This window comes from Rhipicephalus sanguineus, chromosome 1, assembly GCF_013339695.2.
Source record: "Rhipicephalus sanguineus isolate Rsan-2018 chromosome 1, BIME_Rsan_1.4, whole genome shotgun sequence".
Lineage (NCBI taxonomy): Eukaryota > Metazoa > Arthropoda > Arachnida > Ixodida > Ixodidae > Rhipicephalus > Rhipicephalus sanguineus.
In genome coordinates, this window is record NC_051176.1 from 308731531 (window position 1) to 308745972 (window position 14442).

At 43.4% G+C, this 14442-nt stretch overlaps 1 protein-coding gene across 3 annotated transcripts in view; it reads left to right on the plus strand.

The window, feature by feature from the left end:
* The window catches only part of LOC119379424 (transcription elongation regulator 1), a 417021-nt gene that overhangs the window by 292821 nt on the left and 109758 nt on the right, over positions 1 to 14442 (plus strand). For all 3 annotated transcript variants that reach the window (XM_037648731.2, XM_049411976.1, XM_037648732.2), the window contains exons 11-13: positions 1569 to 1779; positions 2003 to 2211; positions 6730 to 6880. In XM_037648731.2, coding sequence (XP_037504659.1) covers positions 1569 to 1779; positions 2003 to 2211; positions 6730 to 6880 — 571 coding nt within the window. The remainder of the gene's footprint in view (positions 1 to 1568; positions 1780 to 2002; positions 2212 to 6729; positions 6881 to 14442) is intronic.

The following is a 14442-nucleotide window of genomic DNA, read 5'->3' on the forward strand; positions in this document are numbered from 1 at the left end:
ATACGAGTCGTGTAATGGATCAGTCCTCGTCGCTGTCGGACAACTCCTTGTCGCTGTCAACACAGTTCGATTTTGGGAAACCGGCCCTGCTTTGGTCCACTGAAACCTTTTCGTGAAGCTTTGCTGCAAAAAAATCTTCTGCTTCTGTTTGCGCCAGTCTCTCATGCACGTTTTCGGAACTCCGAACGACCGCAATGCAGCCCGATTTCCGTCCGTCTCTGCACATGTAATAACTATTATAATAAATGCGGCATCATGGTGCACTCGTCGGGTATTTGGAGTCGGCACTTCCATGCCGTCGATGCAAACGCAGAACGGGATGACAATCTCATCACACGTACGAACTGAAACAATAATGGCACAAATGGCCAAGGCACGTAGGAGGTGGCCATTTTGAAATGCCGATGGCAATACGATAACCCGAGTGTTTTTTTTTTTTTCGGTACTCGATTCTAACGCCCATGCGATTTTTGGGCTCGTTTTATTGGAAAAAAGGTGCGCGCTAGATTCGAGTAAATACGGTAGTTTTCAAATTTCCTGATGCTTGTTTTTTTACGTGCAGAACGCTTTTTAAGCCACTTTTGCCGCAGTACAACAGTGTCCTGCGGAAAAACATACTGAGATTTAGAAGGGGCTATTAGTACTAGCTGTCAGGGACACGGCACATTTTGTTCCTTAATTACTCATTCGTGCACGCGCCGTGTAATTACGAGTACTAGTATGATCGCTGATGTCTAAAAAATTATTGGCAATCATTTGAAGCTGCTGTGGACGGCGTTTCTGCGGCCTTGAGAAACAAATAGATAAAAACGTACGCCGGTTTTCTTTTTTCACTACCCCCACTTGCTCCTGCTTTACGAATCTCCTAAATTTCCAGGTTGCCAGGTTCGCAGGTCCACATTAGCATTTCCAGTGCCTGTCGAATTATTTGACAGGTCCTGCAAATGCTAATGTGGACTTAGTCATTGTTCGCACCGTGGGTTGGCTCAACACTGCTTTTATTGAAATAGCAGTGTTCACGTACACTGTGCACGAATTAGCTGATGTTGAATGGTTTTTACATATTTTTGTTTTCTTTTCTTAAAATAAGCCTTCTTTGTTATACTGCTCCAAATTTGAAATTTCGGGCTAAAAAATTCAGGTTTTTTTTTTCGTAACCTGCTCCAAATTTAGATTTTTGTGCTCCAAAAGCAACATTTTGCTGCTCCAAAAATTGCTCCAAATCCTATTTCGGCTGTTGCATCCCTGCATCTGTCATTTCTCTTTCATGTGCTTCCAATACAGAAACCATCTTAAATAAAGTAGTATCCAGCAGAGTTACTGTCACATCCTCATTTTGATGCATGGTCGCTAGTGCGGGAGAAAAAAATGACAATTTTTCGTAATTTTCACGTAGAAAGGGTATTGTATTTGTCTTTTTTAGGTGCCTGGCTCTCGTTTGGATTGAAGGTCTTGGTTGCAAAACATTTGTTCATTATCCCCATACAGTGTAAAACTCATTATTTGAATAAGCTGACAGCACCTTTTAGGAACCCTACTTTTAAGCATGCAATGCTTTGTGTTTCAAGGCTTGAAGAAGGGGAGGAAGGTGCTGCGGAAGGGACAGAAGCCCAGAATGGTGCCACCGAGACGAAGACAGAAGAACCCATAATGACCGCTCTGCGGGCACAGGGCAAAGAGTCGGCCATGGAAGCAGAACTGCGGGCGGCCAAGGAACGAGCGGCCATTCCATTAGATGTGCGCATGCAGCGTTTCCGAGACATGCTAGTTGAAAAGGAGGTAGGTTACATTTTGTCCTAGTTGCGTTGTCTGTACATTGAGCTGCATTGAGCTGGACAGCTTGTGCCGATCTTGATTAAACTGACGCCCTACATGCAAAGCTTACTTAGTTATACACACCTGAACGTGACTGTAGAATTAGTGTTTTGCTGTAGTTAAATAATATTGTTTGCCTTTGAAGTGCACATTTTAAATTGTGAAGTGCCCATGATTATTGGTGCAGGTGTCAGCGTTCTCAACTTGGGAAAAGGAGCTGCACAAGATTGTATTCGACAGTCGGTACCTGCTGTTGACGTCTAAGGAGCGCAAACAGGTATTTGAAAAATATGTGAAAGAGCGTGCAGAGGAGGAACGACGAGAGAAGCGAAACAAGATGCGTGAACGCAAGGACCAGTTCCAGCAGCTGCTCGAGGCAGCTGGCCTGAACAGCAAGTAAGTGACTTGCCCAAAATGTGATTGGAACTGCCTGTGCGAATATGTGCTGCAGTGTGTGCTGCAAGTTCCTTCCAGTGGCTAGGAGCCTTCTACCTAATTAGTGATGACATGCAGCTTCTTTGGCAAAAGACATTGAGCTGTATATTTGAATGAATGACGCTCGTGGGTGGTGCAGCTGTGCCAACTCCACCAAAGTGCTACATGTTGACACACATAGAGTAGACTCTCGATAATTCAATCTTTCGGTTATTTCAAGGAAATCTTGAATTTTTGGTTGGCCGGCAATGTTTTCAATTCATTTTAAAGCTGCTTAATTCAGGCTGCTCCAATGCACAAATTCGATTATTCAAGATCTTTGCTTGTTCATGTTTGGAAATATCTGCAGCCTTTGTTGCCTATGGCTGAACTTGATTAAAGCGGCAAGTCAGGCTTGTTGGTACATAATTCTGACACATTGCAGCGCAAAAATACACACGCACGGAACGCAGACGATGATGACGAGAGCTGAGTACTAGAAATGAACTTGATTAAAGTGGCAAGTCGGGCTTGTTGGTACATAATTCTGACACACTGCAGCGCAAAAAAACACATGCACAGAACACAATCAATGGAACAAATACGGAGGTCGGCATAACGCCGCAAATTGGTATGTAATATCCGAATGTCTGTTGTAAACAGATCCGTTGTAACGAGATTATACTGTAATTCTGACACACTGGAGCGCAAAAAAAAAAAAAAAACACAGGCACGGAATGAAAACGACGACGATGAGTGCTGAGTACTAGAAATGAACTTGATTAAAGTGCCGAGTCGGGCTTGTTGTTACATAATTCTGACACACTGCAGCGCAAAAAAACACATGCACAGAACACAAATGACGACAATGAGCGCTGAATACTAGGAATGAACTTGATTAAAATGGCAAGTCGGGCTTGTTGGTACATAATTCTGACACTGGAGCGGAAAAAAAGAACCCAGGCACGGAATGAAAACGACGACGATGAGTGCTGAGTACTAGAAATGAACTTGATTAAAGTGGCGAGTTGGGCTTGTTGTTACATAATTCTGACACACTGCAGCTCAAAAAAAACACACGGACGGAGCACAAACGACAACAATGAGTGCCGAGTACTAGAAATGAACTTGATAAAGGCAAGTCGGGCTTGTTGGTACATAATTCTGACACACTGGGGTGGAAAAAAACACAGGCACGGAATGTAAACAACGACGACGAACGCTGAGTACTAGAAATGAATTTGATTAAAGTGGTGAGTCGGGCTTCCTGATACATAATTCTGACACACTGTAGCTCAAAAAAACACACGGACGGAACACAACAGCAACGAGCGCAGAGTAATAGAAATGAACTTGATTAAAGTGGCAAGTCGGGCTTGTTGGTACATAATTCTGACACACTGCAGCGCAAAAAGACAGAGTTGCACCCGGATGCGGGTCATTTTTGAAGGCTTAACTGACACTGGTTGGTAATGAGGAGCCTGTAATTAATTATCTGTCACGTGCTGCAGCAAACGATGTGCCGTGTTATGACTGACAGACCCCCAGCAACAAATTGCAGCAAAAAAACTCGAGGCCAAAATTTTTGTGTCAGTACCCCTTTAATTCCAATTATCCCAAGAGTTTCGCACATAACTTCTTCAACTTGTAGGCACCACACTCTGAAAGCTATCCTTTTGTAAAAGCGGTGGACTGCTCAACAGGAGTATCATCTAAGGCGTCCGTCGACCGCTTATTTACCGTAGGTGCGGATGTATTAACTAATATAAGAAGCGAGGCAAGCTGTCTGACGAGAGCTTTGAAATACAGCTGATGCTTAAGTTCTACAAGCTGTAGTTGTCAGGAAGTTGTTCCTGCAATATTGTAGCACTGTTGATCAGTTTTGTTTTAAAAATAAAGTTTACCTCTATCTGTCCGCAACTGCAGGTATAGTAGTATTCACACTGGGGACAAATCCTTGGGGGATAAAGGCGGAGCCTAGTGACGTCAGCGAGGAGAATTCCCCACAAATGTCCCCCACTCACACGAACAAGGCGAGCGGAGGGGGAGACCAGTGTTACCAGGCTACTCTGGTGGCTTGTACTTCCCGTTTCACCAACTGCAAACAACCAGCTGCAGACTGGACACCCACTGCTGCTCTCTGCAGGAGCAAGTGCCACAATGTGGCCAAACAAGAGCCTGAAATTCTGCTGTATCCCCCACCGCCAGGGGATTGTTTGTCCTGTGTGGGAAAAGGTGCCAGTGTCCTCCGAGGACGCGAGGGGGGGGGTTGCGCCCACTCGTTTCGGTCACGTGATCCGCAATCCCCCTGTGTCCCCCGCGGATTTCTCCCTCGTGTGAATACCCCTTATACGGTTTTGGTTTTTGAATTTTGGAGCAAGCGAGGCTGACCTGGAATGCCTTCACATTAGCACTCGCCATTTTTGCAGCACATATGCAGGTGAAAGGGGCAAAAATTATTTGTGTTGCAGAAATTTTTTTCCGGAGCTATGCAATTTAAGCATATGTTTCTTGCTGCAAAATCTGCTCATATGTTTGAGAGATCAGTGATGTTTCTTTGCAGAGAGCGTTGTGATGTAATCTTATTTTCTGTTTAATGTCACTTCGATAAATGGCTTTGCAATGCGCAACAAATTATAAGCCATCACATGCAACTCTACAGTTATCTTCAGGCCACTATAATGTTGCTAAAGTCCACGCGTTCCTTTTTTTTTTTGCTAGCATAACGGGTAACATATTTACTTACTTATTTACGGTAACACCTACAACACTGATACCATCCAACGATGACACAAGTGAGTCATTCAAGGTCGTGATAATGCTCTCATTGAGAGGAGCCCTGCTTCACTACTTTCGTGACTCCTGCTAGGCATGCGATCGGCCCCATTGTGTTGCCCTGCTACCTGGCCAGGCATAAAATGGGATGTGATTTGTTATGCCCGTTCATGCCACGTGTGCCAAGGCGTCAAATCCCGAGGCAGACGACCGCCTGGCCTCATGCAGCCGATCAACAGCCAGACCTCCTGGCAGATCGCGGCAAGTGGCGTCATGTAAATGTACCCCACAACTCTTAGCAGGAACAAGTTCTTGCTGGTGGTCATTGATCACGTCACCAAATGGGTAGAACTTTTCCCCCTTAGAAAGCCGAGGGCCCGAGTGATCTTGGGCAAGTTGCTGGAGCTTTTCACCAGGTTCGGCTTCCCTGAGCAGCTGATAAGAGACATTGTGTGTTATTTCACTGCAAAGGTATTCATTGACTCGTGCGCTGCGCTTGGCATTAAGCACAAGAAAACGACCACTTATCATGTTCACTCGAATTCCACGAAACGAGTCAATCACAAGATCAACCACATGCTTGTCAGATTCTTTGAAAGTGACAAGGACTGGGATACCTACCTTGCAGAGATCGGGTTTGCATGGCGATCAACCTTGAACCGTTCGACTGGGTATGCACCTTCTTCTCTAAACCTGGGGAGAGAACTGCCAAATCCAGTGCACACGGTTTTCACGGATGGCAGCTGAGTGCCAGTTCCGTCATCAGCACAGACTGAATACGTGACGCAGCTGTACAAGAAGCTAGCAAAAGCTTTACATAAAGCACTCTGTAATCATGGCTCTGCTAGAGCACAGCAGATATTACTTGTTGAGGCTTCACGTCCCGAAACCGCGATATGATTATTAGGGATGCCATAGTGGAGTAAGAAAGGGAAATTGAAGGGCTTCGTAAGTGTGTTCTGTAACGTGCAATGAACGTGCCTCGAGCATTTCGCCTCCATCGAAATGCGGCCGTTGTGACCGGGATTCTATCCCGTGACCTGGAGGTCAGCAGTCAAACACCGTAACCACTAGACCACCATGGGGGGAGGGGCACAGCAAAAGGCGCAGTACGACTGCTCGCATTGGAATGTCCACTACGAAGTGAGTGATCTGGTGCTTCAATGCCAACATGTTCTCAGTGATGCTAGCAAACAATTTGCAGCCTCGCTGGCACTTACATTTCTTTCAGCTTGTGTGTGATGTATGGGCACTGTGAAAAGGACTTTGCCGGCGTGGCATCAAATTGTGTACGCCGGGTCTTGAGTTCAACAAAATTTATTTCTTGTACATTATGGAAATTTTTTTTCGTGCTGCAGTATTAGTTGAACATGCTTGTGGCATTTTTTCTTGTAAAAATGGATCCTTTGGTGACTGTAAAGTTTCAATATAACGAAGTAAATTGCTCATTTTACAGCCTTTGCTACCTTGGGGTTTAACTGTATATGCGCTGTGTTATAGGCATGTCATGATGAAGTGTCTGTACATTTACTGGAATTTTTTTCAAAATCGTTTATGCTGAGCTTTCTTGTGTTGGTGTGCCTAAGAATTCCCTCTTGACATGTTTTGGTGCTCATTGGTATGCCTCTTGGTTTGGAAGAGTGTATTGTTTGTGAGTGCCTTATGAATTGTTCAGTTTCCATAGGGAATATCTAAGTACTAGTTTGGCACTGTTTATACTTACAGATCAACATTCAGTGATTTTGCACAAAAATATGGTAAGGATGAGAGGTTCAAGAATATAGAGAAGATGCGGGAGCGAGAAAGCATGTTCAACGACTTTGTCCAGGAGCTTCGAAAGCTGGAACGAGAAGAAAGATTGAACCAGAGAGAAAAGGTGGGTATGCAAGCCTATACTGCCTCGGGCAGTACTGTCTAGGCTAGTCTATCAATACAGCAGGCATGCCTTAGTCTCAAGCATTCTCACTTGTTATACAAGTTAGCTGCAGTTTTCTTATACATTTGGCTCTTGTGTACAATTTCAGTGTTAATTTTCCAACTCAAAATTCAGTTAATATTTTTATGGACGACGACACGCACATTGAATACTTGGTGTGTCTGGGGCAGCACTTTCTGGCCGTCATGCTACCACCAATAGGAATCAATAAGTACATCACACAACTCATCACAAGAGAACTGAGAGGCTGGATTTTTGTTGCTCACAACTATAGGAAGCAAGGGAACTTAATTCCTAGTTTTCATTAGTTCTTCAAATAAAGCAGATAAATGAAAAAATGCCACCTGTAGGAGCTGAACAGAGTACAGTATGTATGTTATTTTTGTTTTATATTCATGGTTATCTTTACAACTAGGCAGGTAACATACTTTTTGTCACTGCCGTCATTTCCCAAGTGAAAATTGAGGCCCTCTTTTTTTGTATTTCGACATGGCTTAAGTTACTGTGTAGGCTAGCAAATGCAAAAGAAATTGTTATTTGAGCAGTTATTTTATAAATTAGCGATGCTTCAATTTCCACCTTCTGTTTTGTGTGTCAAGTTTATGTGAAGAATTAGCGACTGAATTCTGCATATGTCGAATCTCAGAGCTCAGATTTTTATTAGGGTAAGCCAGTGTTTACATTGATGGCATAAATGTCAGTAATTCCTAGTCACAAGTGCTAATTTTGTGTGCAGGCATGTAAAACCTTCTTATTCAGGCTAATTTATCTATTTTAGCTGGAAATATTGGGCTTAAGGAGGAACAGGCTGCATGTGTGTGTGTGTGTGTACATCATAAATTTAGCAAGGCCACTTCTGTGAAGATATTTTGGCTCGCTTTAGGGATCTTAGCATCTAATTGGAAAATACTGCTATCTAAATATCAGCAAGTCAAAAAAAAATTTGAGCTTCTGCTATTGCTATGACAAGCAGCACTGCACCCCAAAACAGCTACGTGGACACCACTTCTGTGTCTCACTTTTTCATTCGGTTTGCGTAAACGTGACACAGTGAATTTCTCTGTTGGTGAATTATCTGTGATTTGCTAAGTACATTTCTTTCTTTCTTTGTGTGTGCGTCTACCCACCTTCATTGGAATGAATGATTTAATTGTTTCAAGTGGTACGTTCCGCTTCCTCATGAGAACTTGGATGACCTGAGCCATACCTGCTGTAAGCATCATTCAGGAGAATATTGATGTTTTTTTTTCATTTAGCTGGTGTTGTGTGTTCAAAGCAGTTAAACAGAAAGATATGTGGACATAGAACAGAGGGTTCTGTCTTAGGTAGCCTTGAAGGGCCCCAAGAAAATACTTGCTGTAGTTTTTTTTTTATCCTTGAACACTTGATGTTGAATTCTGAAACTAAATTGTCAATAAATCAACATTAGGGGTTTACTATCATTTTCATGTGCGCTCGTACATTTAAAATACTGGCCCCTTTAGTTTTCTCACTTCTCTTTCTTTTTCATCTGTTAAGGTGGGAGATGTAGTAGAAGGGTGCAGTGAATCGTGAACTGGCTTGTAGGATAGCGCCAGAGTCCTTCAGTGCTTTTCTGGTCACGAAACTCCGCCTGCAGTTTCATACAGGGACAGAGGCGGCCGCTAGGGTCACTGCGGTCAACGCGGGGGCATTCGTGCGCACGCGCTGCGCTCAGCGGAATGCTGTGCCGGTTCGAGGCAATGGTGTGACGTGCATCAAACCGCAATATTTCAATTACCACTCATACTTCACCTGACGTACGGTGTTTTAGTCGCATACGCGTGTAAAAAACTTACTTTCACGTTTTTTTAAATATCAAGGTTCCATGCGATGGATACAGTCGTGCCGACGCAGCAATATTAGCTGTATATGTTGTTCCAGCAAGGTTCCTTACCTCAGGCAGTGGAGCACGAGAGTATTTATTCAAACACTGGATATTTACCTACTCTTGTGACACTGCACAAACCTTACAAACCCACCAACTCCCAAACTGAGGTCTCGTAGCGGGAGTTGAGCCAGTGCCGATCACGCTATTTACAATCAGGCTGTCTACGCCGCAGGAGTTTAACACTGCCGCATTACAAAAAAGAAAAGCTCTACGCTGCTGTGTTAACAGTTTATAAAAGCTAACTTCACTCCGATGCAGGCTACCTCACAGAGCTTCGGAAACACTTGAAATCGGGAGTGACGAAGCTATCGCAAGGTATAACGTCCTTGTGCCGCACGAACACCAGCTGATCTCTAGGACCTAACCTAGCCTTAACTCGGAGTTTGTAACCACGTTTTGTCGATTTTCTATGAGTAACCTTGACAATGTTATGTTACGTGGACATTGCATGAGCAAAACTGTGTCGCACTTTACATTGTGCAGCGTCGCAAAGGCACTCGGGTATCTCCAATCTTCGCGCTCGTGGCACCTTCACAAATCACAACGTGCGTTACTTTGACTGCTTAGATAGACTACGTCTGCACCGCGCGATGCAACGATTTTGTTAATGAAGACTGCACAGGGGAGACGCGATTAACTTAAACGAAACCTCACTTCCCTAATCGAGAGAAAATAAGCATATGTGTTCACAAGCAGAGCTGTAGCTGTTGCGCTTTCGAATTATGCAGAACATGGAAAACGTAACACGGGGCAAAATACCCAAAAACTTGTCAAGCTGAGGAAACACTAACGCGCTTTGCGTCCATACTTCGCTATAATTGCTTATTTCAATGCACATGTTTGAGAACATCTCACTGTCGAGCCACTAATATACAGTAAACAAAGCAAGAATGCTACGATTGAAAGAGAAAGATTGAAAAACTTTTATTGGAAAAATACCTTGGAAAACAGAAAGCTACGACCGACAGTTTCCTAGCGTAGGGAAACTCTCCGCACGCCCAGTACATGGAGGCAGCAAGCTAATGCAAAAAACAAGGGAAATTCTGAAGTACAATATGAAAATTAAAAAAAAGGGCTTATTTGACTTCAGTCAATAAAAATAGCAACCAAAAAAAAGCGCTTTTTTTAACATCAGCAAACAAGTAAACAATGCAAAGCATTTAATAAGCTGGAAAGAACCTAAAAAATATCCTAAAAAGACAGTGCGTGCAAAGACGGACACAAGAAGCAGTCAAGACATTACAAACGAAACCACAAACGGCGTATGTGGTTTCTTTACTTTCTTGTGTCCGTGTTTGCACGCCGTGTCTTTTTAGAAGGAATACTTACCCACTAGCTCGGCTCTCTCTTGTTATAAAAAGCTAGCAAGCTGCGAAAGAAATAGTGCCGGCGCGAAACTTTGCCTTCTCGTGTTGCAGAACATTTTCTCAATTCACTATGAAGTCGTCTGTTCAAATAACGTTGGTGGCGTCAAAATGTTTTTCGCACACTGTAACATGTTCAGAATAGAACGTAAATCCGCCAGCTTCCTGTCGCAATATTGCACGTTTCTATTCATACCTCTCATCGCCGTCCCTCGGCAAACTAAACAACACCTTTCCGCTCTTACCTGTGCAGCCGGCGCGACAACCCGGTACACAGCAATTCTTCGGCATCGTCGCTCACGTACAACATTCGTATCCTCGCACACATTTCTCACACCTGTCAGTCACACAAATTAAGAAACAACGAGGAAAACTGAATGCTGATGCCGCCGGATTCCTCGGGCCCCCAGCTCTCCCTCCGCAGTGAAGCTCTCCTCAATGCCCCCCGCGCGCTCCTAGCGCCGCCGCGCGGCCGCTGCGGCGACATAGCAAGCTCTCCCCATAGCGTTACGGAGGAGTTTCGTGACCAGAAAAGCATTGAAGGACTCTGATAGCGCGGACACAAAAGAAGTACAACACAGGCGCTTCTGTTGTACTTCTTTTGTGTCCACACTATGCTACAAGCCAGTGTACGATGAAGCCCATCCCCTGGTGGAATGAACCTTGCACAAACAAATTTCCAAATGATAACTCTCTATGCACAGCTAGTCCAGCTTGACCTTATAAGAAACCTATGATCACTCATGTCTTATAGTGTGTGTTTTGTGCTTTTTCATTTGCATTGTAAATTACTATAGTATTTTTCAGAATTTAATAACCATGGCTTCACTCTGCAAAAAAAAAAATATCTTTGGCCTAATTTTTTATACCTGGATAAGCAAAGTTTTTGTGACTTCATTTTGTGAGTCCTGTTAGAGCTAAAGGCCTTTTCTGTTACATGAGGCACATGCATTTTTAGGAGTATTATGTCATCTTTGCACTTGAGGTGTTCTAACCCTTCCTGTACCAAAGTCAAATATCTCTTACCCAGGTGTTTTCTTTAATGTGTGCCATCAATTAGTCTTACTTGTCCAGAGGTTTCTTTTAATCTGTTGAGTGCCACAGACAAGAAGCAGTCATTTTATCATTTCTGTTCCAAGAAATGTCAAGCTGCATATAAATGCCTTTATTTGCAGTGGGGCATTGACAACTTGAAAACCAGGTAAAACTAACAATAACAGTCAAAAGAAAACAATAAATCAAATTACTTAATATCACTGAATTACATTAACAAAGGCTGTTCACAATGAATCAGTCGTTAAAAAGGATTGACGTGGAAAGGGTTAGTTTCTTTCCTTATCCTGGTAGATGAATTTCTGGCCATCGTACTAGGAAAATCTTTCCAGTTCATGTTATATTTTAATGTTAAATTATGATGTACGAGAGAACAAATATGAGCCCTCTCTAAGAGTAAAATGAAAGCAACCATGCTGTGCAGAGTGATCTCCTTAGAAGCACAAACAGGTAACGCGCTGGAGCTAAAAATAGTGTAGGTCCACCAGTCTGTCAGCAATAAACATAATGGCGAAAAACTCATAACTGTATACCTTTCGAAAGCAAAATTTTGGAACAGTATTATTTTCTTTTGCATAGGACTAGGTTTGTTAATTTTGTACACTAGGGATAGGTTGATGTGTAAAGCAAGAAAATGCCGCTAATGATTACTTGTCGAGCAGAAGAGAATTGGAGAGGCGCCAGCTGGCATTTGGATGAAATAATGAAACTGTTAAGTAATGCCTATCGAGACGCTATATTGCTTTGACATTAATTTGATACCAAACAGTTCTGGGGCCGAAAATACACCACCGTTTCAGCAGTGCATATAAGAGACTGTCAACCATCGCTGATCAGCTCCAGGCTTATGTGTCGTCAGGAAAGTGTTAATAGAATAGTTGGGACTTGGGGTTAGTGCTATTGGCAGTATCAGTTTTTTTATGTAGAAAAGAACACGTTTCTTTGAATGAAGTTATTTTTGTACACTGATTGGCGGCACCAGTGCATAGATTAAAGCGTGTGCATGTCAGGTGGATGTGTGTCGTTGAGCTCAGTCTTGCTAGTGGTTAACCAAGTTTATTGCATAGATTAAAGGGCACTTTGTTGACGTGCGTGCCTTACCATTTGTCCGTGGCCCCTACTGTGTTGTCACTGGAATACTGCTTACCTCTCTCTCTGATGAAATTAATTTGCACAGATTCATGATTTTCATTTTGTTATGCTTTTTTATGTACAACAGAGGTTCTGTACATTTTGTGTTCCTTGCTGTTTCTGCTGCTAACATTATTTCTTTCAGGTTGACCTCAACAGATAATTATTGTCTCTTATGTTCTTGCCCATTGACTGCGTGTGCATATTGTGTGTGTGTGTACGTGTGCATGTCGCCTATAGTCAGGTGCAGCTTAAGAAGGCAGGAGAGCCCCACTTAAAATTAGCTGAAGTGCGGCAACCAGTTTTTTCCGCAACAAAAGAAATAGTCCTGTTCAAGGCTCTCGGCCAAATGCTCCCTCAGCAGGGTCGCCAGTTGAAATGCCATTGCCTTCTGAAGTTGTATGTGACTACATCTGACAATATCCTGTTCAAGCTGACTACAAGTCATTTAAGAGCTCTTTACTTTCCTTCTTACTGCTTGTATTTCTGCTGTTGTTGAAGCCGTAAGTGTTAGACTTTTAAAACTCCTCATTAGAAAAGTGATCACTTAAGTAAGTTCTACATGTTAGTCATATCGATATTTTCAGTGAGAGTGCTTGCAGTTAGGTTGTTTTCAGAATGTATGTGAAAAACTCTTCAGAATGAAAGGAGACATTTTTATTTCTTTCATAGGACCATTTTACTTGCTCATGAGCACATATATTAAGTAAACAGCCTTGGACATTTTTGAACTTGCCTTTACATTGTGTTTCTAAAATTAGAGGGATGCTAGGAAAGGTGTTACAGTGGAATTTCGTTAATTCTAGCTCCAGCCATATCAATAATACATTAGGATAAAGTGGAGTTGAGACCGATGGCACCCTGTTCAAAGCGAAACTAATAGTAAGTCAAGAGTTAGGACAGAGTGACATCAGCTTCACTGCATGCTAGGTAGCCCCGTTTGAAAATTTTTTTGCCACACAATGTGATGCCGCTGTGGTATGTAATTAGCCCAGAAACGAAATGGATTAACAGGTGTGTACAAATGAAAACTGCTACTAGCAGTGATGTGCATGACTATGCAGACATGCGAGTTCAGACAGCTGCATGAAAGAAGTTGAGATTATCAAGGCTTGTTTATCTCCTTGGTATGCATTGGATGGTAAAGGGACACTGAAGAGCAAAACTATTTTTTCTCATATTAGTAAAGTACTCTTTCACGATGCCAAAACCACCACGCTTGCTGCGAGAAGACGCGTAGCAAGCGAGAAAACGCACAAAAACAAAATGTGGGTGGCGACGCCACATAGAAGTTTCCGCACCATTCGCCATGACGTCACATGTTTTGACGGTGCCTACTAGGGACTACATAGTTCCTAATCGGTAAAAATGAAGTACATTGTCCTCTGACGGGGCCATGGACTTAACACACCAAGTTTGCGGTAATTTTGTTGATCCGATGGCGCCAAAATACAATAAATACACTTTACACTTTCCATAAAAAATTACAGCATATTCACGGGTGAATGATGAAGAGCTTGGGCGAAGCTCCTGAAGCAATCATGGTCTCGGGATCGGCTTCTCGTTAAGCCCGTTTCACAGCGGCGTCCTTGGCGCGCACCGTCTCGGGATGCGCCTGGCTGCCGCCAAGCGAGCGCCCGCCGCTGCGCATCGTTCATGCTCCACCAACGATCCGACACGCACGGCGACAATGCAGGAGAATGAGAGAGGCGCTCGCTCCCCGCGCATCCCCGCGCAGCAGCCAATCGGAGAGCAGCGGCACTTCTAGCGCCATCTAGTGTCGATTCACACAAGCGCCATATTGCATACAATTCTATTGGACCAACGCCATCTAGGAAATGAGACGAGAAATGGTGATGACGACACGGATTGTGTACAGCGCTATCTAGAATATCGTCCCTGAACTGCAGTTTGTATGCACTTCTATGAGACAGCGCCATCTGCCGTTTACGCCGGACAGAGATACTGCCGTTGACGCCGGACAACGGAGACGTGACAAGGTTAGACTAAGAGGAGCTACGCCCCTAAAATACAATAAATACACT